This window comes from Eschrichtius robustus, chromosome 2 (assembly GCF_028021215.1).
Source record: "Eschrichtius robustus isolate mEscRob2 chromosome 2, mEscRob2.pri, whole genome shotgun sequence".
Lineage (NCBI taxonomy): Eukaryota > Metazoa > Chordata > Mammalia > Artiodactyla > Eschrichtiidae > Eschrichtius > Eschrichtius robustus.
Window position 1 is genome coordinate 107,207,439 of NC_090825.1, and position 21,474 is coordinate 107,228,912.

The window sequence follows — 21,474 nt, forward strand, 5'->3', positions numbered from 1 at the left end:
CCTAGGCAGGTCGAGGGTCTGCGAGGCGACCGGCCCCTCGCGGCCCGCCGGAGGGGCCGCGCGCCGCCGGAAGTTGGAGGGGGCGCTCGCCGGAGCGCCGGCCCCACAGCCCGGCCCTCCGCAGGGTCGGCCCTCCGCAGGGTCCGCCCTCCGCCGGGCAGGGAGGAGGGCGCGGGAGCCGCGGCCGCCAGGACCCGCCCCCTCGCCTTCCAGAGCAGGCGACAGGCGGCGCGGGGAGGCGGGGCCGCGGTTGCCGGCGGTGTCTGCGCCTCGCGGTTTCGGAGCTAGCAGACGCTCGGGGAACATGGCGGCGGCGGAGCCCGCGGTCCCGGCGCTCCCCAGCGGCGGTGGCGCGGGGGCGCCGTCGGGCACGGTCCCCGTGCTCTTCTGCTTCTCGGTCTTCGCGCGGCCCGCAGCCGTGCCGCACGGTGCGGGCTACGAGCTGCTCATCCAGAAGTTCCTCAGTCTGTACGGCGACCAGATCGACATGCACCGCAAATTCGTGGTGCAGCTCTTCGCGGAGGAGTGGGGCCAGTATGTGGACCTGCCCAAGGGCTTCGCGGTGAGCGAGCGCTGCAAGGTGCGCCTCGTGCCGCTGCAGATCCAGGTGGGTCCCGCGGGAGGGCCGCGCGCCGAGCCGCAGCTCCCGGTCCCCGTGCGTCCCCGTCCCCGTCCCCGCGGCGCTCCTCAGGTGCCCCGCGGCGGCGGGCCCTGCGCGCCTCACCCGCTGGGAAGGGCCGTGCCGCTGTCGGAAGCCTCCGGGATGGCCCAGCGAAGGCGCCTGTCCGAAGGTGACGGTCAGCGGCTGTCCTCGGCCGAGGACGGGGCGTGGGCCTCCCGGCTATTGGCGGCGCGCGCGAACGCCCCCACGTGTGTGGTCCTCAGCCGCCGGCATCCGCTTTGTGTGCCGGGAGCGAGTCCCAGCCTCCTGCGTAACCGAAGGGCTGTGCAGAGTAGCTGTGTTTTTATTTGGGGTGATGCAGAACCGGGGAAAAGAGATTGTGCGGAGTATTGGCCTTAGGGTTTGTTCCCGGAGTTGTGTTTACCACTTGCGGAAACACAAACTTCAGGAGTCATACCCTTTCACCCATCCTCTTCCCCAGTTTTCAGCTCCTTTGATCTTAAGTCTTTCCTAACCTTAAGTGAAATAACCTTGTTTAGCCTCTTCCTAGTAACTGTCAACTGAATCTGTTGATTACATATATACGTTGCCTACCTTGAAAAAGTCGTTTGACTCAGCACTGCAGCACCTTCTTAAATACCCAACTTTAACTAGACCATTCTTTCCTGGTCGTGCTGGCTGAAAAAGTTGTCATACCTGAGGATTATTTTATGCCTTTTTAATATTTTTAAAAAGCCGTGCGCTAATACTACGCAGATCTGCCTCCTGTGTTCTTTTTATGCTCAGCTCAGAGGATTCACCGGAAGATTTATCCTGTTGAAAAGCAAGAACAAAAGGTGTATTTTAGGTACTACACCACCACCATTTTTTTTGGTTGAGAAACCGGTAAGCCATTTCTTTGGAAGACCAAACTGAAATGTGGGATTCAGGATTAGAAGGCATTTTAATATTCAAGTGTAATTTTCTGAGGACTATTCTGTAGTTTTTGGTGGTTTGTTTGTTTGTTTGTTTGTTTTTCACTTGTAGTTGTCTGTGGAATTGGTCTTGTTTGCTATTACTCCAGCAAGTGATAGCAAAGGAAGGCCAGAAGCTTCCAAAGCAGATACTTTAACCAGAGGGCAAAGGCTATGAGATTCTGTGGTCAACCCTTGGAGAGCCAAAAGGGAGGCAGTTGGTGTCTGATACCCTAGAATTTGCCCTGCTCTTGGGAGAGTTGTGGTTGGTAGGTGTTTACTACCACCCATTTTTATGCCTTCAAGAGTTTTCACGGCTGACACCTCTCTGCAGCCTTCCTTGTCAGTCTGTTTAGATTACTGCTGCCAAAATATGGAAGAAGCTGGATGCACCTCTGACAAATCCATTAATAAAGGGGAAAATCCAAATACTAGCTGAAGAGATCTGGAGCTTTACTGAGGATGCAGACTTCTTTGTGATGCATTTCCTGTAGTGGTTGGGAGGGAGAGTGGGCTGTTACCTAATAAGATGTTATGCCAAACTAGCACCCTCCCCAAGTCTTTAAGACTTCCCCCTTCCCCAACAATGGGATTTCTTATGTTGAAAAATTTAAAGCCTGGATCTGAGAACTCTTTTTAACTTATCAGTTTAGAAGTTAATGAAATATATGTATATACCTGAAATGTCTTGTACATTCTCAAAAGGCATTATATAATTCAGGTCACATGTGGCTTTTGAAGTCTTTTGCTTGGTATTGGAGATAAAATATAGTTAATTTTTTGTGGTGATGTTTAAAATAATAATTATAATAGCATTACTCTGTCCCATGCTTTTAAAAATGTTATTTTTTTTCCCACTAAATAGTCCAGTAATTCTTAAGCATCTGTTATAGGATACTTTATAGATTTTAAAGTATTTAAAAATATTTTTATATTCTTTCATTTTAGTAATCACAATAGCTTGACTTCTTCAGCCAGGTGCCTCCCCCAGCTTAAAAATAGATAATGTGGAGGGATATACACACATACCATATATATCCATATACTTATTCTGATACCTATTTATATGAAGAGAGATATATATGTGTGTGTGTGTGTGTATGTGTATGGATATTCTCAGAATAAAAAGGGAAGATACTTCTTTTCATGACCATTTTACTATATTTTTTTGGAACCTGGCTGTGTAATCCTAGAGACATGGACATTTTATGGCTGGACGAGAACTTAGAGTTCACTCCACATTTGAGTGGCAGCTGTAAGTGCCTGGCCCAGTGAATGTAAACATGGGTAAGACCCAATTCTTGTTCCGTACCTAGTAATCTAACTCCATTTTACCAAAGAGCAGAACATGTAGGAAATTGCCTGAGGTTCCATGGCAAAGTGTGTGAAGGTCCTACAGCTGGCCATAGCATTTATGTTCTCTTTTCATGCTTAATGAAAGTATCAAGCAGAATGGAAAACAAGCCGCAGACTTGAGCTTGTAACATCATTTGTTTTGATGCTATTCATTGTTTCTGTGGAACAGATGCCTGTCACTTAGCAAGACTCAAGGTGGCCTGTCAGTGAGGCCATGCTCTGGGGATGATAGGCCCCTTCTCCCAGAGGCAGAGATGAAGAGCATGTTTGGCCACATGTAATCCACAGCTTAAATAATGCCATTTATTATTTCTCCAAGAATAGGCCTTATAGCCTCTGTGGCCCTGGCTAACACAATATATTCTAGAATGTATTCTTAATTTACACAGGGGTCCGAGTTTGCTTTCACGCTTGTTCTGACTGACGTTGCTAGTGACCTTGTAAAACACAGTGGTTGCTTGTGCCACACTGTCTGCACTGGTGGTTGGTTAGTGGTTCTGTGGGGATTGATCTTTAAGACCCCCATTGCCAGTGTTAGGCTGTGGTAACTTCTTAGTGTCTTCTTTTCTGAAATATTCTGTCCAAGTGACCGAGTGTCTGCTGACAGCTCAGGTAGCTGAAGACAGCTCATGTTTCAAGCACGGTTTATATGTCTTCAGCCTTGTCAAAATGCTTGAAGTCTAAGGAATTTTGAGACGCAGGGGAAGAAATGTAAATGAGAGGATTATACAGTGGGAATTCAGGTCATTTTTATGACTTATAAGTGTTAGTTTTTCACAAGGTATATCCCAAGTTTTAACTAATGGAGAATTCAACCCTGGAAACTCATGTAAATTTGATATCTTACCACTACCAGTGTATTTTTCCAGCTTGTCACCGGGGAGGGCAGAGCCCAAGTAGAAGAGAGGAAGAAAAGGACATGGTAAGAATGACACCAGCGAGACGGTACGTAGGAGGGAAGGCTCTGGCAGCTTTGTGTGGGCAGAAGATAAGGGGTTCCCTGGCAAGGTTATTTCGACTTTTTCCTGAGGTAGTTAATTGGGAAGGGATTCTGCTCCAGGTTTTACTTCTTGGAAGTTTATTAGTACTATGATTATTTTAAACAGAGGTGTAGACATTTTATAGCTAGAAGAGACCCCAGAGTACATGGTGGGAAGGGAGAGAAGGCAGGGTTTGGAAAGAAAGGGGAAAGGACTTGGGTCTCCCTTGGGCTTGCTAGTTGGAAGGTGGTGATTTTTGATTTCAGAACCTTTACTATGGAGCATGTAGGAGGAGCAGGTAGACAAGCTAATGCTCGGAACTCTTGAGTTAGAGAAGCAGGCAGGAACTATCTTGGGAGGCACACAGCGTCAGGGGCACTGGAGAAAACAGCTGGATCCCGAGGGTATGATATTGTCTGCCTGCCCAGTTTTTAAAAATTTAACATTGCAGATTACTGCCCAAAGCACTGTACACATTTTGCCTCTTGTGGATACATTAGAGGCTACCTGTAAATAAACTGTGTTTGAGTGGGAGCTAAACACAATTTCCAAACTGTGTTTGGAAATTTTTTCTTTCATTTAGTTTGCCAAGGGGAATCCAAAGTAGATTCAGATATCACTGTGTTCCTGGGATCTGGCCAGCCTCACCTTCACTCCAACCTCAGGTACAATCTGAAGAAATCCATCGTCCTTAACACTGAAATTGATGTAGTTGTCTGGCTTCCCTTAGGCAGTTAGAAAGCTCGCTGGAGTTGTAACCTCAATGTAAGTGACATTAGAGTTTACAGCAGGTGAGTAGGTTGTAAAATAAGAGTGAAATAAGTATTCTCTTGCAGTCTGAATTAAAAAGCCCCAAACCGTTTTGCCAGGAGCAGATCATGTAATTATCAGTCTTTTGGTGACGTTTAGAAATCCACTTTATGAATCATTTCTTAATTCTGTAGACTATGTTAACATAAGTTAGGCAATATCAGTATTTATTTTTTCATAAGGGATTTTAGTAGTAGGTGGTATTTTAATCTCATTACAGAAGAACTATTTTTAACATGTGCTGACCTTCAGAGCATATGTTTCCTATAGGAGGGATACACAATAACCTAATACGTTTATTGATTGATTTACATGAAGCTGATTTAATCCTTGAAATAGCCCTACGAGGTAGATACTATTTTTATTACTTTGTTACAGATTAAGAAGCAGCTGTTTGGAGATGTTAATGATTTGCTGCATTTCATGTAATTGAAATTAGTGCAGTTGACATTTGGACTCAGATTCTAATGCCCCTGGGCTGTCCTATGTAGGCACTCTTGTAACCTGGGAGAGTCATGTCACAGACCTCTGTTTTGAGTCAGTATTGGAACAAAGCCTTACTATACCTGTGGTAATCAGGTTTCCTTGGAAACACTTCTCAGTGAAATAATACCTCACATCCCCTTCTAGACCCCTCTCCCAAGCACATCATGCCTATATTGTGACTGTAATAGACTACCAAAATTTTGAAAACATCACATTTACAATTCCAAACTTTAATCATTCCTAAAGATATACAGTTTACTCACTGCAGTCGTTCGCTAGGTTGCTGCTGTAACAAAGTATAATACTACAGACTGAGTGGCTTATACAACAGAAATTTATTTTCTCATAATTCTGGAGGCTTTAGATCAGGTTTGGTTCCTTCTGAGGGCTGTGAAGAAGAAGCCGTTCCATGCCTCCCTCCTGGCTTTTGGTGGTTTGTTGGGCGTCTTTGGCATTGCGTGGCTTGTAGACACGTCACCTTGATCTCTCCCTTCATGTTCACATGGCCTTCTCTGTGCCCAGATTTCCCCTTTTAATAAGGATGCCACTCATGTTAGATTAGGCACCCACTCTACTCCAGTATGACTTCATCTTAACTATGTTTTCAGTGACTATTTCCAAATAAGGCCACTTTCTGAGGTACAGTACTGGTGGTTAGGAATTCAACATATGAATTTTGGAGCACACGCTTCAACATACAAAACTCACCGTGCATTACGTTTATGGAGAGAACAGAAGTGGGGCACCATGTATCACTAAGCAAGGCCAGCCACTGTGTATGTGCCTGTCCTGAGTAACCGAGCAAGGGAGGAGCAGATTCCTTGCAGATGTAGCAGCCATTGTTAGAAAATGGTCAGAGCACACGTGGAAGTGAAGGAGGGTAAATACTGTTATGATCGTGGTAATATTGAGACTTGGGGATGGAGTCTTTTGAATATGAAATCTAAGGTTGAATGCCAGCGAAGACAGTTCTTAAGAAAGTGGACAAAAAATTTATACTTGAAATTTATCTCTTAAACTGTTGCTTGAGGAGGCCATTGGTTGTGATCAACTTTTTGTATTGAAATATGTATATTTTAATATATATCTATTATGTATATGTATATGTGTAGGGATTTATGTATATAAATATATGAAGGTGTATGTATATACACATTATTTATTTTTATATGTGATTTCTTCTTACTCTTGAATATGTGTTGATCTGTAATTGCTTCGCTTTTACTCGTGATGGCACTTGGTCAAGGTCACTTTTAATTTGCTATCTTGCAGTTGCAACATGTTTGACAATGAGCAGCACTTTTAGTTATGTACAAGGTTTTGGTTTAAGAGGAATTTCTGAGTCAAGTTACGAAGTCCCTGAATTATAGAGTCAGTGTGTAATTTAACAACAGTTACTGAAATTCATGTGGATTTGGGGTGGATAGGGGGTTTGGTTAGAGTTTTTCAGTAGTTTTTTATTTGTTTGTTTTTTGTTTTGGTAGCCTCAAATCCTCCTTTTTCTGTCTTGTAAGAGATGGAGTTTATTCATAAAGTAGCATCTTTACCCCCTACTACTATGGCATAGGGAGACCTTTTTTTTTTTTCTTTCATAAACTTTTAATTTTAGAATAGTGTTGATTTACAACAAAGTTGCAAAGGATAGTACAGAGAGCTCCTGTATACCTGACCTAGTTTCCCTTCTTGCTAATATCTTACATTACTGTGGCATATTTGTCACAGCTAAGGAATCAACATTGGTACGTTACTATAAGCTGAGCACCACTTTAGTCAGATTTCACTAGCTTTTCCCTAATGTCCTTTTTCTGTCCCAGGATCCAATCCAGGATACCAATTACATTTAGTTGTCATGTCTTCTTGGACTCCTCTGGGTTATGGCAGTTTCTCAGAGTTCCATTGTTTTTAATGACCTTGACAGTTTTAAGGAGTACTGATTAGATATTTTTGTAGAATGACCTCATTTTGGGTTTATCTGATGTTTTCCTCATGCTTCAACCAGGGTTGTGAGATTTTGAGAGGAAGATCATGAAGGTCATTCTCATCACATATCAAAGCTGAATACTGTCACCATGGATTACCTCAATCTTGATCACCTGGCTGAGGCCCTGTTCACCATTACCCTCCCTCTATACTCTGAAGAAGCAAATTACTAAGTGCAGCTCATATTCAAGAGGATGTCAACTCCTGGAGAGGAGAATATCTAAGGCATTTTTGTTTCATGAAATTATAACCAGTCATCTCTGCATAAAAATATGCCTCGCCCACTTATCTCTATGGTTTCTTTCTTTAACTGAAGGTTTATAGATGATGAATTCCTCTACTAGAAAGGATTTGCAGGGTGCTAAGGATTTCAGGGCTGCATTTTCTGACCTCCTTAATCTGTGTCTAATATGACGTACGTCTGATGTGGTCCCCTGCCTGGAACAGGTACCTCACAGCTGAAATGAGGTATAGGGAAGCACCAGGTAACAGGAACCCTAGGAGACCACAAGTCTGAATATTCTAGGATATCTGAGTAGGTAAGGTTTTATTCCTTTAAATATCCCAATTTTCAATATGTTGACCATTTTATATGGTAGTCCTGAAATATTATGTAACTTATTTTCTTAATGAGTGTGATAAAATGATTTTGTCCCAATTTATAACTTACATACAGCTTGTTACTCCTTCATTGGAGTCTAGACTGAGAACTAGTTGAGTTTTGATCTGCTTTTATTGTATTTTGAATCTTTTCTTCCTCAGCTGTCATTTCTTGCTGCTATCAGTTTGCCTGTCTTCAGCAGTTTCCTTTCAGATTTGCTGTTTCCAATCCTGTGTTAATTTATAATCCAGACAACCAAACTTGTTAGGAATGTATACAGAGTTAGTCAGTACAGTCTGAGATAAGATCTGAAAGCTGGAGATCCAAGCAAGTGTAGGCTGTGTGTTAGTGCATGGCCATCCAGCATACTTAGGCAAGTGCCTGGGAGTTTTATTTTGCCTGCTTGCTGGTATTCCCATGTGGTAGAATGGCAAGATTGCTAAGTTGCATTACAGTTAACTTGAAACAAGGCAGTTACAGCTAAACTGCTTTTCATAGTGTCCCCTCAACACATTATGGATGACTAGGGACCCCTGGTTCAAATTTCTAAAAGAATATATATATATGGATTTTAAGCCTTTTGAGCCAAGATTTAATGTTTACTGAGAATTTAAGATACATGGTCATAGTGACTGGTTTTCAACAAAGTACCCTAAGTACTTACATATACGTCAGACTCATTGCTTTTGATAATGACCAAAATGGAAGCATGGTACTTGCATTAAAAATTTAAGTAAGGAAGCAGCCAAAGACGGCATATATAATTTAAGATGCTTGAATATTTATTTAAACATACTTTATTGGCAGAGTAGGAAAACCCTCCACGTAGTGTTAGAATTAAAGATGGCACTCCCATTCTGACATGAACTTGGTGTTGGACTGCACATGGTTAATCAGTGCACACCTATAGAGTTAACACCAGAGGGAGATTAAGGTGCCGGGAGTCCTTCAGACCAGGACACAGATAAATAAAAGTGCAAACTGACTAGAACAGTCATACTGCTAAGGATAAAAGATTCCTTTTGATGATTCATTTAATTCTTGTAGTAATTGTTTCTTGGGAGTATGCCATGTGCACAGATACTAAGGCAGAGTGTAGGGCTAGGCTGGTGGTGAAGCCACCACCATGTAATCAGGACTCAGGTTCCTCTATAAAATTATGAGTAATTATTGTCTGTGGGTGGTTTAGGTTAATTAGAGGGGAGACTTACGGGGTGCCTAGTAAGAGTAGTGGCATGGGTTCATTCATGATCAGACTGCATCCTTTCCAGAGCTTTCTCTAATTTGAGAAGGTAGAAAGAAAAGTACCGTGGACTTTTAAGAATTAAATTCTTGTATTCAGCAGTGATTTTTCACTTTTTGGTAGATCCATATTGGGCCCAAGTTGTTATAATAGACCAACTACAGCGATTAATGTAAAGCATGGTAATCTAATACCCAGTTTTCATCTTAATTCATTGACTTTCCCGATTGTGATAAATATGTGTAAGAATTCAGATGTCAAATTTATGTCTTTCCATTTGACAGTGGTGATGTGCTTGGCATCATTTCATTGCATTTTTTTTGAAGTCTAAGAAGTTATTCTTGAGAATACCAACTTAATATTTCTGTGTTGATGATAGCAGTATATCTAGATTTGTTTCTGTTTTTTTAGTTTTTTGTTCCATAATCTTTGCTACAGATTATTTAAATGTTATTCTTTGTTCTTGTAAGCAATGCCATCATCAGATTTAAGTTTTTCACTGTTTTTTTATTATAAAAGTAATACATATTTTTAAATAACATTTAGCAAATGTTTTAAAATAGCATTTGAAAAATAAAAGAAAGGTATTAAGAAAAAATGTTATCAACATCCCTAACTATATAACCACGTGTTCATATTTTCATATATTTGCTTCTACTTTTTATTCGTATTTTTACATTATTGAAATACTATTGAACTGTGCTCTGTTTTTAAAATTAACATTAGATTATGGCATTTCTTCTTAGATGGTGCACATTTTTTGAAAACATACACGTATGTTATTTTAATAGGCTAAAAAATGTTTGTCATGTGAATGTGTTAAAATTTGTGAAATCATTTTTGTATTGTTGGTTCTTGGTTTATTTCTAATTTTCACTATTAAAAGCAATTCAGTGGACATCTTTGGGGATAATTTTTTTTTCCTGTTATTCATATCATTTCTCTTAGACAATAGTTGTAGAAATGGATTTAATGGGTCAAACAGTAGGAATGTTTTTCTCTCTTTACTGACCTCCAGCTGAAAATAAATGTCATCGTATAACAAATGCTAAATCATTCTTTTTTTCTTTTTTCCTCAGCTCACTACCCTGGGAAATCTTACACCTTCAAGCACTGTGTTTTTCTGCTGTGATATGCAGGAAAGGTTCAGACCAGCCATCAAGTATTTTGGAGATATTATTAGTGTGGGACAGAGATTGGTATGCTTGCTTGTTCATTTTTTCCAATTTGCTAAAGCATGATTCGTATGCAAACATATGTATATTGCTACTTACCTTTGTGTTTTGTTTTTCCTCCAGTTACAAGGGGCCCGGATTTTAGGAATTCCAGTTATTGTAACAGAACAGTACCCTAAAGGTCTTGGAAGCACTGTTCAAGAAATTGATTTAACGGGTGTAAAACTGGTACTTCCAAAGACCAAGTTTTCAATGGTATTACCAGAAGTAGAAGCAGCATTAGCAGAGATTCCTGGAGTCAGGAGTGTTGTGTTATTTGGAGTAGAAGTGAGTACCTCTTGTTCTGTTTTGGACACAATATCATTTGTAGAAAACTTGTTGTTTCCAGAATGTAATTTTGTATATAGAATACCATGTAGGTAACTGATAGAAAATAGCTACCATTTTTTAAGTGTTGACTACTTGCATGGCACTGATCTAAACACTTTATATATATTAATTTGTTGAACTCTCACAGCAGTCCTCTGAGCTAAGTACTTTTGGTCTCATATTGTAGGTGAGAAAACTCAAACACAGGTGCTATGTGTCTTGCCCAAGGTCATAGAGTTAGTTAAAGTTAGATGAAGCTGCATTTGAATCTAGGTTGATTGATTCTTGGGCCTTTACTTTGAATCCCAACTTTTGGAACACATTTTCACCAAAGACAGTATGTTTATTTATGTGTTATAGGAGCTCACCTTGGTCATGTTTTTGTTCTCGAAAAACCTTAGAAGTCATGTAGTTCGTTGTCCTTCACATTTGAATCATGTGTACCTAGTTTTTTAAAGGAAAAAAAAATACTCATGGATTCCTAATGCTGATTAAAATGATTTTTTGTTTGGTTTGTTTTTTTTGTCATGTAGAAACAGAATATAAGTATTTATTCATAGCTTTTAAACACCTCTTGAACTGAAATTTTAAAATTACGAAAACCATAAAAACAGTGAAATCCAAATAATATTAACTTAAGACATCCATGATGTTTTGATAGTAGGTTTCAGAGTAGTAGGTTTTGATAGTAGAAGATGTAGCCTCAGGTTTAGGTATATATTAAATATTTCTGTATTTTGACTTAAAGAATGATAAAATAAAGGAAGCCTATTTGTATAAATATGTCACACCAAATGCTGACTTTTGCACTTTTCTTGCTTGTTCATGATTAGACCTCATGTCTAATCAAAGTCATCTTTGAGCAGTCCTCCAGTGCTAATTTTAATGAGTTGTCAGTTGATAATTCTTCACAGCCCTCTTGTCATATGAAGATAAGGTTGGTTGGCATTATTAAAATTTGCTTTCATTGGTTATATAATCCACTTATCGTTGGAGCATGTTTTTACTCTTTATTCTCTGCTGATGAATTGTTACAAGTTCATACTTACAAAGATGGAATCTGTATAATTCGTTTTCTGGTGATGTATACTGGGTATTTTTTGCCTGTGCTACAAGTTATTTTTAACTTGGCCTACCTTTACTACTGGGTGCCTTATAACAACTCAGTTTTCCCACCATTATCTCAATTGGCAGTACTGCAAACGCGTTCTTTGTGTTAGGCACTTGGTGTGAATACAGAAATAAACCCAACTGCGAGTGGCATCAAAACTGAGTGGTAGTAGTCAGCCGTATGAAGGTCGTCCAGATGACATAGATGAAAGTCTTTAAAAAAAGTGCTCACAGAGCTCTAAGAATATGTTCAAGGTTCCCAGTACAAAGAACATTGATGTAATGCAGTCCCTGACTTAACAAAGAGGCAGCCAAAGCCAGAAATGCTGTTAATGCTCAAGATCACTACTGAGTTGGAGGCAAAACTAGATGTGGACAAGGCCATTAGACCTGTAGTGCTCTTTCTGCTCTACCGTGTTGCTGCACATTTGTAAAATACTTGTAGTTTGCCACGTTATTACATATGGTTTTTACTTTCCTACTAGACCCACGTGTGCATCCAACAGACAGCTCTGGAGCTCGTCGGCAGAGGTATCGAGGTTCATATTGTCGCTGATGCCACGTCGTCGAGAAGCATGATGGACAGGATGTTTGCTCTTGAGGTAGTTGTCCTGCTTTAAAATAAATCATTAGCCAAGGCTTCCAAGTAAATTTGGAGAGTATTAAATATGTAACAGCAGTGAAAGATCTACCTCTTAAATTTGAGCTTGGTCTGACAACAATCAGACTGATTTCCGGGGTCTACACACGACAAACCTGAGGTCTCACCATCATATCCTGTTTTACATCTTCTGTCTTTATTTCTAGATGTCTAGTGATGCCAAATGCTCCTTTACATCTTCTGTCGTAACTTTGCTAGTTTTGCACATGAACTAAGAGGTATTCCAGTAAGCTTACTCTGAACTACTGAAAGATTTGCAAATTAAAAACAGTTCACCTAGGCTTAACTCGGCCAGAGTCTAGCCAACACCTAGGGTATGGTGGGCCGAAGCTTGGTTCAGCCATGTGTTAGATTTCCTCAGACTTGAATTTCTGGGAATAGGAGGTGTGTCACTGACTGTGGGCACCACTCACACACAGTGTTTAATGGCTCTCTGCGTGGAGTGTCAAGATGTACTTCAGAGTCAGGGAGTTGATGACTTTCATCAGTGTTGCATAACAGTAGCCTTACGTAAGCATTGCCTATTCCGAGACTGTTGAAAAACAAACTCCCACAATTAATCCTTTGAAGCCTTCACTCCGCATTGTGCATCTCTCTCTCTTTCATGTTTAATTCTAATTCTATAATAGCTTTAAAGTAATGTCAATCTGGATTGAATTGCTGAGTTTTTAACTGATTATTTTTATTGAGAGTGGGAGATGTAGATTTTTTTTTTTTTAAACCCTCCGGTGTTCCATGCATAAGCTGACCTGTGAGCCACTTTCTCTGTAGGATTGCTCAATCATCTCTCTAGCCTAAAATGTTCCCTAGGGTGGTGAGCTGGGCAAATAAGAAAGAGAGGAAAGAAAGGAGACTCAAGTCAGTGAGGAGGGCTGATGCAGAAGCAGGCAGGTAGCTGGTAGCAGCAGTGGTTTTAAGGCCCTGGTTGGCCATCCCTTCTCTTATTCCTGAGCAGTGAGTCCTATTTTGCGATTATAGGTGGAAATGGTTTTATTTATTTTGTTCAACTATTTTCAAGTCCACTTGGACTACTGGGTTCTCTGGTTAGTTAGATACTAAGTGTTGCTTCTTCCCCTCTCAGCAGAGATCTTTAAGCTGTTCTTACAGTCATAGTTAGTTTCCACTTTTCAAATTTCCTTAGTAATCTGAGTTTAGACACTTCCACTGTCAGATCCGTACTACCTCGGCAGGCAGCTCTTTTCTTCTTTGAATACCTTTATGGTAACGCTGAGGTCCAGAACTTGAAGTGTTTCCAAGGAAGCGAAAAACTAAGAACATACAAAACCAAAAATTTTCCTTGCTTGTAAAGAGATTTCAAGAACTTTTGTCCTACATTCAAGTTTTTTAGACGTCTTTATTATACCATTTATTACAGAAAATTTTGATTGTTGGCAGTTCTGTGTTCTACCAAGACTCAGAATAAAAACAGCCGTTTACCATCTGAGCCTCATTCTTTTAGAGGTGGTCTGTAATCTCACTGATTAGGAGGAGTCTAAACAGTGGGGGGATAATACGGGTTTGAATTCAGGTTCTGGCATTTTGTAAATTTGTGTCCTTGGACAAATTACCTAATATCTTTGCCTCAGATTTCTCATTGGTGATGTGAAATAAAATTCATATTTTTATGGCAAGACAAGAAAAATTTAAACACGAAAAAATTTTCTTTGCCCTTTGGCCTCCTCTCTCCTCCCTACTGTGCATTGTGTATGTAAAGTATGCATGGACCGAACCTCCCATCAGCAGAAATACCTGCTCAACCATGAAGAGCAGACAACCCCTTAAAAGATAACATTCCTTCTTGATCTTCTAAGGGGTCACATGACCCACCACAGTGGCACTTAGATCTGGATTATGTAAACTGTCAATAATAGGTCATTTAATGTACAGCCCTCTGTCTCAACTTATGTAACTGTGCTTTGACTTCCGGTGGGTGGACCAGTTCTCAGAGCTTTCCGAGGGGCTGTTCCCAGGTTATAATCCTCACTTTGGCTTGAATAAAATTTTCCATTTCTTCCTTTTTTTTTTATTGGAGTATAATCGCTTTACAATGTTGTGTTAGTTTCTGCTGTACAATGAAGTGAGTCAGCTATATGTATACCTATGTCCCCTCCCTCTTGGACCTCCCTCCCACCCATCTAGGTCGTCACAAAGCACCAAGCTGAGCTTCCTGTGCTTTATAGCATGTTCCTGCTAGCTGTCTGTTTTATGCACGGTAGTGTATATATATCAATCCTAATCTCCCAATTCATCCCACCCTCACCTTCCCCCCGTGTCCACATGTCCGTTCTCTAAGTCTGTGTCTCTGTTCCTGCCTTGCAAATAGGTTCATCTGTTTCTTCCTTAGATTGACGGATTAATTTTTTGTCGACTGTGAAATAGAAATAACAGTCATTACGTGGGAGGATTTTTGTGAAGATTAAATGAAATAATGCATTGATAGCACTTAGTACAGTGTCTGATATGGTAAACACTCAAATGTTAGCTGTTGCTTTTATTTTTACTGTAGCTATTATTTGTTTTTGTTGTCTTCATGAGGTTCATCCGGTCAGAAATGTATAAGCATATATCAGCTTCCAAGACCCAGAAGGGCCTAGTCCTGAGAAGTTCTGAGGAGGGAAGGAAGGAGTATGGTCTGGGGTGGATTTGGAGGAGCCTGGAGCAGCCAGCATTGCCTTGGCTTACAGTGAGGTTGAAAGGGAGAGAAGAAGCAGGTCAGGTGGTGATGGGGGAAGATGTGTGCCACATTTTAGATTTTTCCTCCTAGTCTTAATTTGCTATGGAGGTGTTTTAGTCCCTCAGTCCTTGGGAGAAATGTTAAGTTTCCTTTTTTCTTCTGTGACTGTGAAAGTGAAATAGGGATCTGGTCCGCTCCCCTTCTTCTTTTTCCCTTGAGAACACAACTACTTAAGGTCATTCCTGAGACTCCCCATATTGCCTGTTAAGACCATTGTACTAGTAAGATTTATAGTTACCGTTATTAAAACTTCTCTGCCAGGATCTGTGGTGTGTGCTTTATTCCACAAAATTTTTTGAGCACCTACCGTCTGTCAGGCATTTTTCTTTCAACTTACAATTGTAGAGTAAATGTGAGACAAAATAGAATAAAGCCGTCTCTTGAACTTGATGTCCTTGTACTTCTGGGGAGTTGTTAGTGTTGCTTGGGAATTTAGTGGGTTTAGTCTTTTTTTTCCCCCACCCTCTCTGAGGCTGTCTCGGCTTTGTGTTATTGCATTTTTAGGTTTGTGGGTCAGAGTAACCTTTCCTTTCCTTCGGCCTAGTTGGACTGGTTTTGCAAGTGTAAGGGAAGAACTCAGGAAGCCTATTAAGCCATGTACCCATTTGCATTAAACAGCTGGAGTTTTAATTGCCGCTTCTAAAGCCAGGAGATAAAGTGAGTGTGGGACCAGTGTTGTAGGTGTCCTCATAGCTCAAGGTGGTGGGCAGGAACCTGCCGGTGTCTGGAAAAAGTGCCGCTGTTCTCTTTCTGCTCAGGTACCCTTCTAGGTTGGGGCTGGGAAGGCACCGTGGGAAGATCTGTTAGTCTGATCTAAAGACTTCGCATTCGTAGCAAAGGCGTGAGCCACGCCTTCCCCTAACACAGGTTCTTGGCTTGATTACTTTCGAATGCAATCAATATTGGGCATATCTCAGTCTTGAAGTTAAATAATTTTATGTAAGTTTCTGTTTACTAAGGTGTTTTTTTGTGTGCCTCTAGTGTCCCAGCTTGCCCCTGCCACGGTGTACGGACTCATAGCATCCCTGAGGGTTGTTGGCTTAGGGTGGATCCGGTGCTGCTCTAGTCTGGTCAGGAGAGCACTGTGGAAAAAAGCTGCCTTCTTCCTGGGTCATCACATTTCTTCCTCAGACCTGGAAACAGTTTTCTGTCCTTCCTGCCTCATGAAGGCACTAGAAAGATTACTGAGAACTGACCTTTGTTTGCACTTCGGAATATAGAAGGCACTTTCACAGACATTGAAAGTATGATTCAGATTCAGACTGACTGACTGAAAGTCCATTGATTCAACAGGGGGCAGTAAGGAAGGCAGGGCAGCCAGGGAGAGAGCTGCGTTTGGATGGCTGGACATTCACGGCACCGAGCTGCAGCTAGTCTTATTCCCCACCCTGCTGTCTGAAGCAAGCACACAGTCCTTTGAGATTTCTGAGGGTTTGATATGATAGTCAGGAGTTGACTGAAAAGCAAGCAGGAGGAAATTAGTCTCCAGAAGTCTTTAAAGAACTCAGTGATGACTCAGCCTCTGGGATTTGTCCCAACGTAAAGGACACTAGCAGCCTCACTTATTTCTTCCTCTTTCCTGTGTAACCCTCTGCTGTTTTTTCATTTCTCCAGAGCTGTGGTCAGCCTGCTCTGCACACTCCTGTGCTGGTGTTTGAGGTCCAAGCTTGCTATCTGATAAGTAGGCTATGGCTTACACTCCCTTCCGCATCCTTGGGGATAAAAAGGAAGAGTCTGCCAGTGGGAAGGTTGGGTCTGTGGATCTGCAGCCATTTGCAGGGTTTACTTTGGCGCAATTGGGATGTCCTGTTTATTCAGGTGACTCCCTTTATGACGAGACACTGATCCACGTCTTTTCCTCTAACTTGCATAGGAATCGTGTCTAACCACCTCGTCTTCTAAGGCTCTTACAGTGAATGTTGCTTGGGGTAACAAACAGTTGGTCTGTTTTTTTCCCTAAGGTTTCTGATAAATACATCCAGAAAATGGATCTCTGCTCTAGAATTCTCCTCCCATTCCCCTCTCCCACCCTTTTCTCCACTTTCTCTTCTTTGCCCTCCTCCTTCCCTTTCCCTCCTCCCCCTCCTTGAGATTTCTGTCCTTAGATCTTCATTATGACTCCACTGGAACAGTTTGGCAAGGATCTTCTTTCACCTGTCAGTGAAACTCTATACAACCTTAAATTTTATACTCCTGTTTATGATTCTAAAAAGCTTACAATGGTGGCAATGGTAGTGGTTCTCTTGTCATCCAGGGGCACATTCTTAAACCTCACATGAGGCTCTTCTACCACCACCAGCATTTCTTACTTATGGGAAGGGCATGCAGTTTGATGTCAGATATTTGGAGAGAGGAAAAAAAGAAATTAAGAATCATTGTTTTACAGTCCTTAGCCTTGATTTCCCTCTGTCCCTGGTGCATATAAGTGAGAATATTGGCTGCCTATTTTCTTTTACTTGTTTCTAGTCCTTATTACTAATATTGAGAACCATCATAAAGGGTTTGTGGTGTGGCTAGTTTGAAATCTCTCCTCATCTCTGAATTTGATGGTATGGCTAAGGGCCATGGTTTTGATAGAGGACACTAATCATTGTGTCCTGGCGTGCTTTTTGCTGTTTTAACGTAGTGTTCATTCTCATGCTTAATTTCTTGATTTGTCTTTTTTTTTTTTTAAAGCGTCTTGCTCGAACTGGGATCATAGTGACTACAAGTGAAGCTGTTCTGCTACAGCTGGTGGCTGATAAAGACCATCCAAAATTCAAGGAAATTCAGAATCTAATTAAGGCGAGTGCTCCAGAGTCCGGTCTGCTTTCCAAAGTATAAGACATGTGAAGAACTGGTATGTTACCCACCATCAGGTGGACAGGACTGTAAGCCCAGACAAGCTCATGTCTCTAGTAGAATTAAAATGTTAAGTCAAAAATTGGCTCCTTTTTTGCGCCTCTTAGTAAAACTTAACCAATTAGACCGTTTGGGTACCAGCATTTAGTTAGAAATGTCAAAGGCTTCAGGTGCTGCTTACCTTCTTTTTATGTTAATGTGCTTTTATTTATTAAAAAATTATAATGGAGGTTCCTGTTTTCTCTATACCATATACACTGATCATACTTTCAAAAGTGCACACTCTTGTGAAGTTTTCTTAAATTGTGCACAGTTAAAGACAAAGATGTACCAGTAATAGTTTGACTTTTGTATTATTGTAAGATGTATGTTATAATGTTAACGTGGATTCAGTGCTTTTACTTTACAGGTTGATTGAAATAGGATTATTAAACGAGAATTTAAAAACAGGATTCTGGATCGTGTTACCCCTTTCGCTCACAATGCAGTCAAGTTATTTATTATGTTGCACTGGTTTAACCAGACAAAGTTATGTTAAATAATTACATATCTTTCTTAATTATGCTAATTTTCTTATTCTGCTCACCATCACTAATTCTCTGTTAATGTTCTCTTTTTTAACTGAATCTTTTACCCAGAAAGACTCATTCGCTCATTGCTTGTTTTAATTTTGTAAACAGATGAGAGGATTTGCAACACCGTATCATTAGTGGAGGGCTGTTTTAAGATCTTTGAAATATTACTTTAGCTGAATAGCTTTATAACCATCTTGAATACATCTTCTAATATGCACAAGATTTAGCAAAAAGATAAAGGCTGGATAAAATGTAGTTTTAAAACATCCATATTCTTGTTTGAAATTTTTTCCACCTACCTTCCAATTACTGTTAATGCAAAAGGCCTCAGTAATGATTTGGTAGTATTACTTTTGCAGTCATTACTACCATTCAATAAATTTATTTTCATTTAATACTTATTATAGGGTATTAAAACTTTTTAAAAAATATTATGTGAAATATGAAACATTGGTGTCTTTTATATTAAAGTAATTAGAGAAAACGTATTATGTGAATGAAGTGCTTTTGTTCGCCACAGCATGGCTCTTTGAGTACTCTTCCAGGGATTCGAATATTTATTTAAAGGTATAAAATTTTTGACATTTGTAATCTTTCAACTCATGGAAATTTTTGAAGAAGGAAAATGTTTTGTCCATGGGGGTAAATGGATTTTATTGAAGGGCCTTCTTATTTAAGAGCAGTAGAAATTTTTTTTTTTTCTGGTCAGTGTAACGAACAGCAATGTAGCATTCTTCTTAGGGTTATGTTTAAATTTTTTTTCCAGCAAACTTGTGTGTCCAAAAAGAAGAATCAAAGATTTCTACACATTTTAAAATAGTTTTTAATAAATTTAACCTAGTGCTTCTCAAAGTCTAATATGAATACAAGTCACCCGGGGATCTTGTTAAAATGCTGACTGGTTCAATAGGTCTGGCTTCTGTGCCTGACATTTTGCATTTCCAAAAAAAAAAAAAAAAAAAGCCAGTTTCTACCAGCCCTGCTCAGAAGAGACCAGCCATACTTTATGAGTAGCAAGGATTTAACCAACATCACCTGTTTTCCTCCACTGAGTCCTGGCCCTTCCTCTCATGAAACACCACCCCAATGAAGCCTTTTCACAGCTGAAACAATTCTGTGAACTTGAGTCAGTTTCCTGTGGCTACCATATTAAATTACCACAAACTTTAAGGTTTAAAACAATGCAAATTTATTATCTTCCAGTTCAGTAGGTTAGAAACCTGAAATGGGTTTCACTGGGCCAAAATCTGTCTTTCCCACTAGATTCTAAGCTCCTTGAAAGCAGGACCTGTGCATTTATTCTATACTCATTCTGGAAACTCATTTTGAGAACCTGCTAAGTTCTAAACATGTGCTGAGGATAGAAAGATGCCCCAAGGTAGCTTAGGGTCTGGTACAAAATCAGATATATCATAACCTTTCAGTAAAAGTGAATTGAATTATGTCAAAGGTTCAGGAATGTCAGTACAACAAAGTTTAGAGTAATATACTTGTGAATTCTGCGTTCTCCCTTCTTTCTTGCAGATCATGCAAGCAAGGTGACAAGGCCTTATTATAGGAAACCTGAATTGATTTTAATACATTATTCTTTGAATTGGAAGTGTCTACAATTTTGTAGGGTAACAAAATTCTTTTAACTGATGTAAATAAAGACCTTGAGAACATAAGCAAAAGAATAGTCCAGTGTCTTGAATTGCAAGGGGGTTAGAAACAGGATCAAGACATATCATTTATTGAAATGCTAAAACATATGCAGAAACTTTATCTAAAATTAAAAGTATTAAAAGTGATAACTTATTCTAACCAGGAAACCAAATACCCTGTAACATCCATTTAGTTACCACATTTATCTAATTAGGAAGAATATTTTCTCTTTTTAAAAGTTGATATTTGGGTAAATATGACTTTAGATCTGGGTGGAACTTTAAAGATCATGATCTCAGAGGTCCATTTCAGCTGTAAAATTCTAGAACAGTTTTATTTCACAAGTGTGGCTAGTGAGACCCAGAGATAGATGTTTCTAGTTGCAGAGGTGAGGAAAGGCTCAGCAAGATGACAACCACATTACTTAACACATTGCCCTGGACGTCCTTACATTAGTTGATAATGCTAGAGATTATCAGAAGGAAAGGGAGGAGAACAATGAAAAGGATCCATTTTTGAATCTATAAAACAGCACACTGTTTACATTTGCAAAGCTAAAGGGCTGCTTCCAGCGCCGAGAACTTTCCCTTTGCCCCACCTTCAGTCTAGCCTTACTTCTTTCCAGATGGTTTTGAACTAATTCGGGAGAATGGCTGATAATATGAAAATTACCATTATTTTCATCCTCAGATAACTACAAAACAATATTCTAACATCACTAATGCTTCCTTGATCCTCCATGGAGCATTACTTAACCCATGATTAAAAAATTTAAAAATCACTAGGCTACCATAATGAGATACATCGATTACTTTGATATGGTTATGAAATAATTGCAACTGGCTTTTAGAATTCTTACTACCATGTTGCTTTTCTTTATCTTTTAAGCCTGAATAGCAGACATCTTATTGAAAATTTATTTTTAGAAGAGATTAAAGTCCAAAATGGTGGTCAAGTAAAATAACCTATTAATTCCGGTTAAAGAGATTGTAATCTTGATTTCCCCGTTGTAGGAAACAGAATTTTGAACTGGGCCCCAAGGTTCCCACTCTGGTGTACACACACTTTCCCCCTGACAGGCAAATACTAATCTCTGTTCAGCTGTAAAAGGTTTGCTCAAGTAATTAAGGCTTCAAATCAGTTCACCCTAAGATAGGGAGACTGCCTTTGTGTTCTTGATTGAATCAGGTGAGCTCTTAAAAGGAACTGGGCTGTTCCTGGCAAAGGAGATTCAGTCTGTGGGAGGGATTCCATGGGAGGGAGATTGCCTGTTGCTGACTTAGAAGATTCTCTGTTGCTTACAAGGCTGAGGATTTGGGAGGCCAGCAAGGAAA

The 21,474-nt window shown here is 40.1% G+C and overlaps 1 protein-coding gene across 2 annotated transcripts; it reads left to right on the forward strand.

Moving 5' to 3' along the window:
* Window positions 1-247: 247 nt before the first annotated feature.
* Window positions 248-18,003, forward strand: ISOC1 (isochorismatase domain containing 1). 2 transcript variants are annotated; one of them, XM_068535804.1, is made up of 5 exons: window positions 248-580; window positions 10,111-10,230; window positions 10,330-10,533; window positions 12,171-12,287; window positions 17,757-18,003. In XM_068535804.1, exons 1-5 carry the CDS (start codon window positions 305-307, stop codon window positions 17,901-17,903), a joined length of 864 nt encoding a protein of 287 aa, XP_068391905.1. In that variant the 5' UTR covers window positions 248-304; the 3' UTR covers window positions 17,904-18,003. The 2 variants fall into 2 exon arrangements, with proteins under 2 accessions (XP_068391905.1, XP_068391904.1); XM_068535803.1 differs by having other exon boundaries at window positions 254-607.
* The last annotated feature ends 3,471 nt before the right edge of the window (window positions 18,004-21,474 follow it).

What these genes read in the sequence shown, in the direction of transcription:
- ISOC1 (XM_068535803.1), top strand. Translation starts at nt 305, where the DNA reads ATGGCGGCGGCGGAGCCCGCGGTCCCGGCGCTCCCCAGCGGCGGTGGC. An exon ending in TTGTGTTATTTGGAGTAGAA is followed by an intron (nt 10,534 to 12,170) that starts GTGAGTACCTCT and finishes CTTTCCTACTAG; the next exon opens with ACCCACGTGTGCATCCAACA. An exon ending in ACAGGATGTTTGCTCTTGAG is followed by an intron (nt 12,288 to 17,756) that starts GTAGTTGTCCTG and finishes TTTTTTTTAAAG; the next exon opens with CGTCTTGCTCGAACTGGGAT.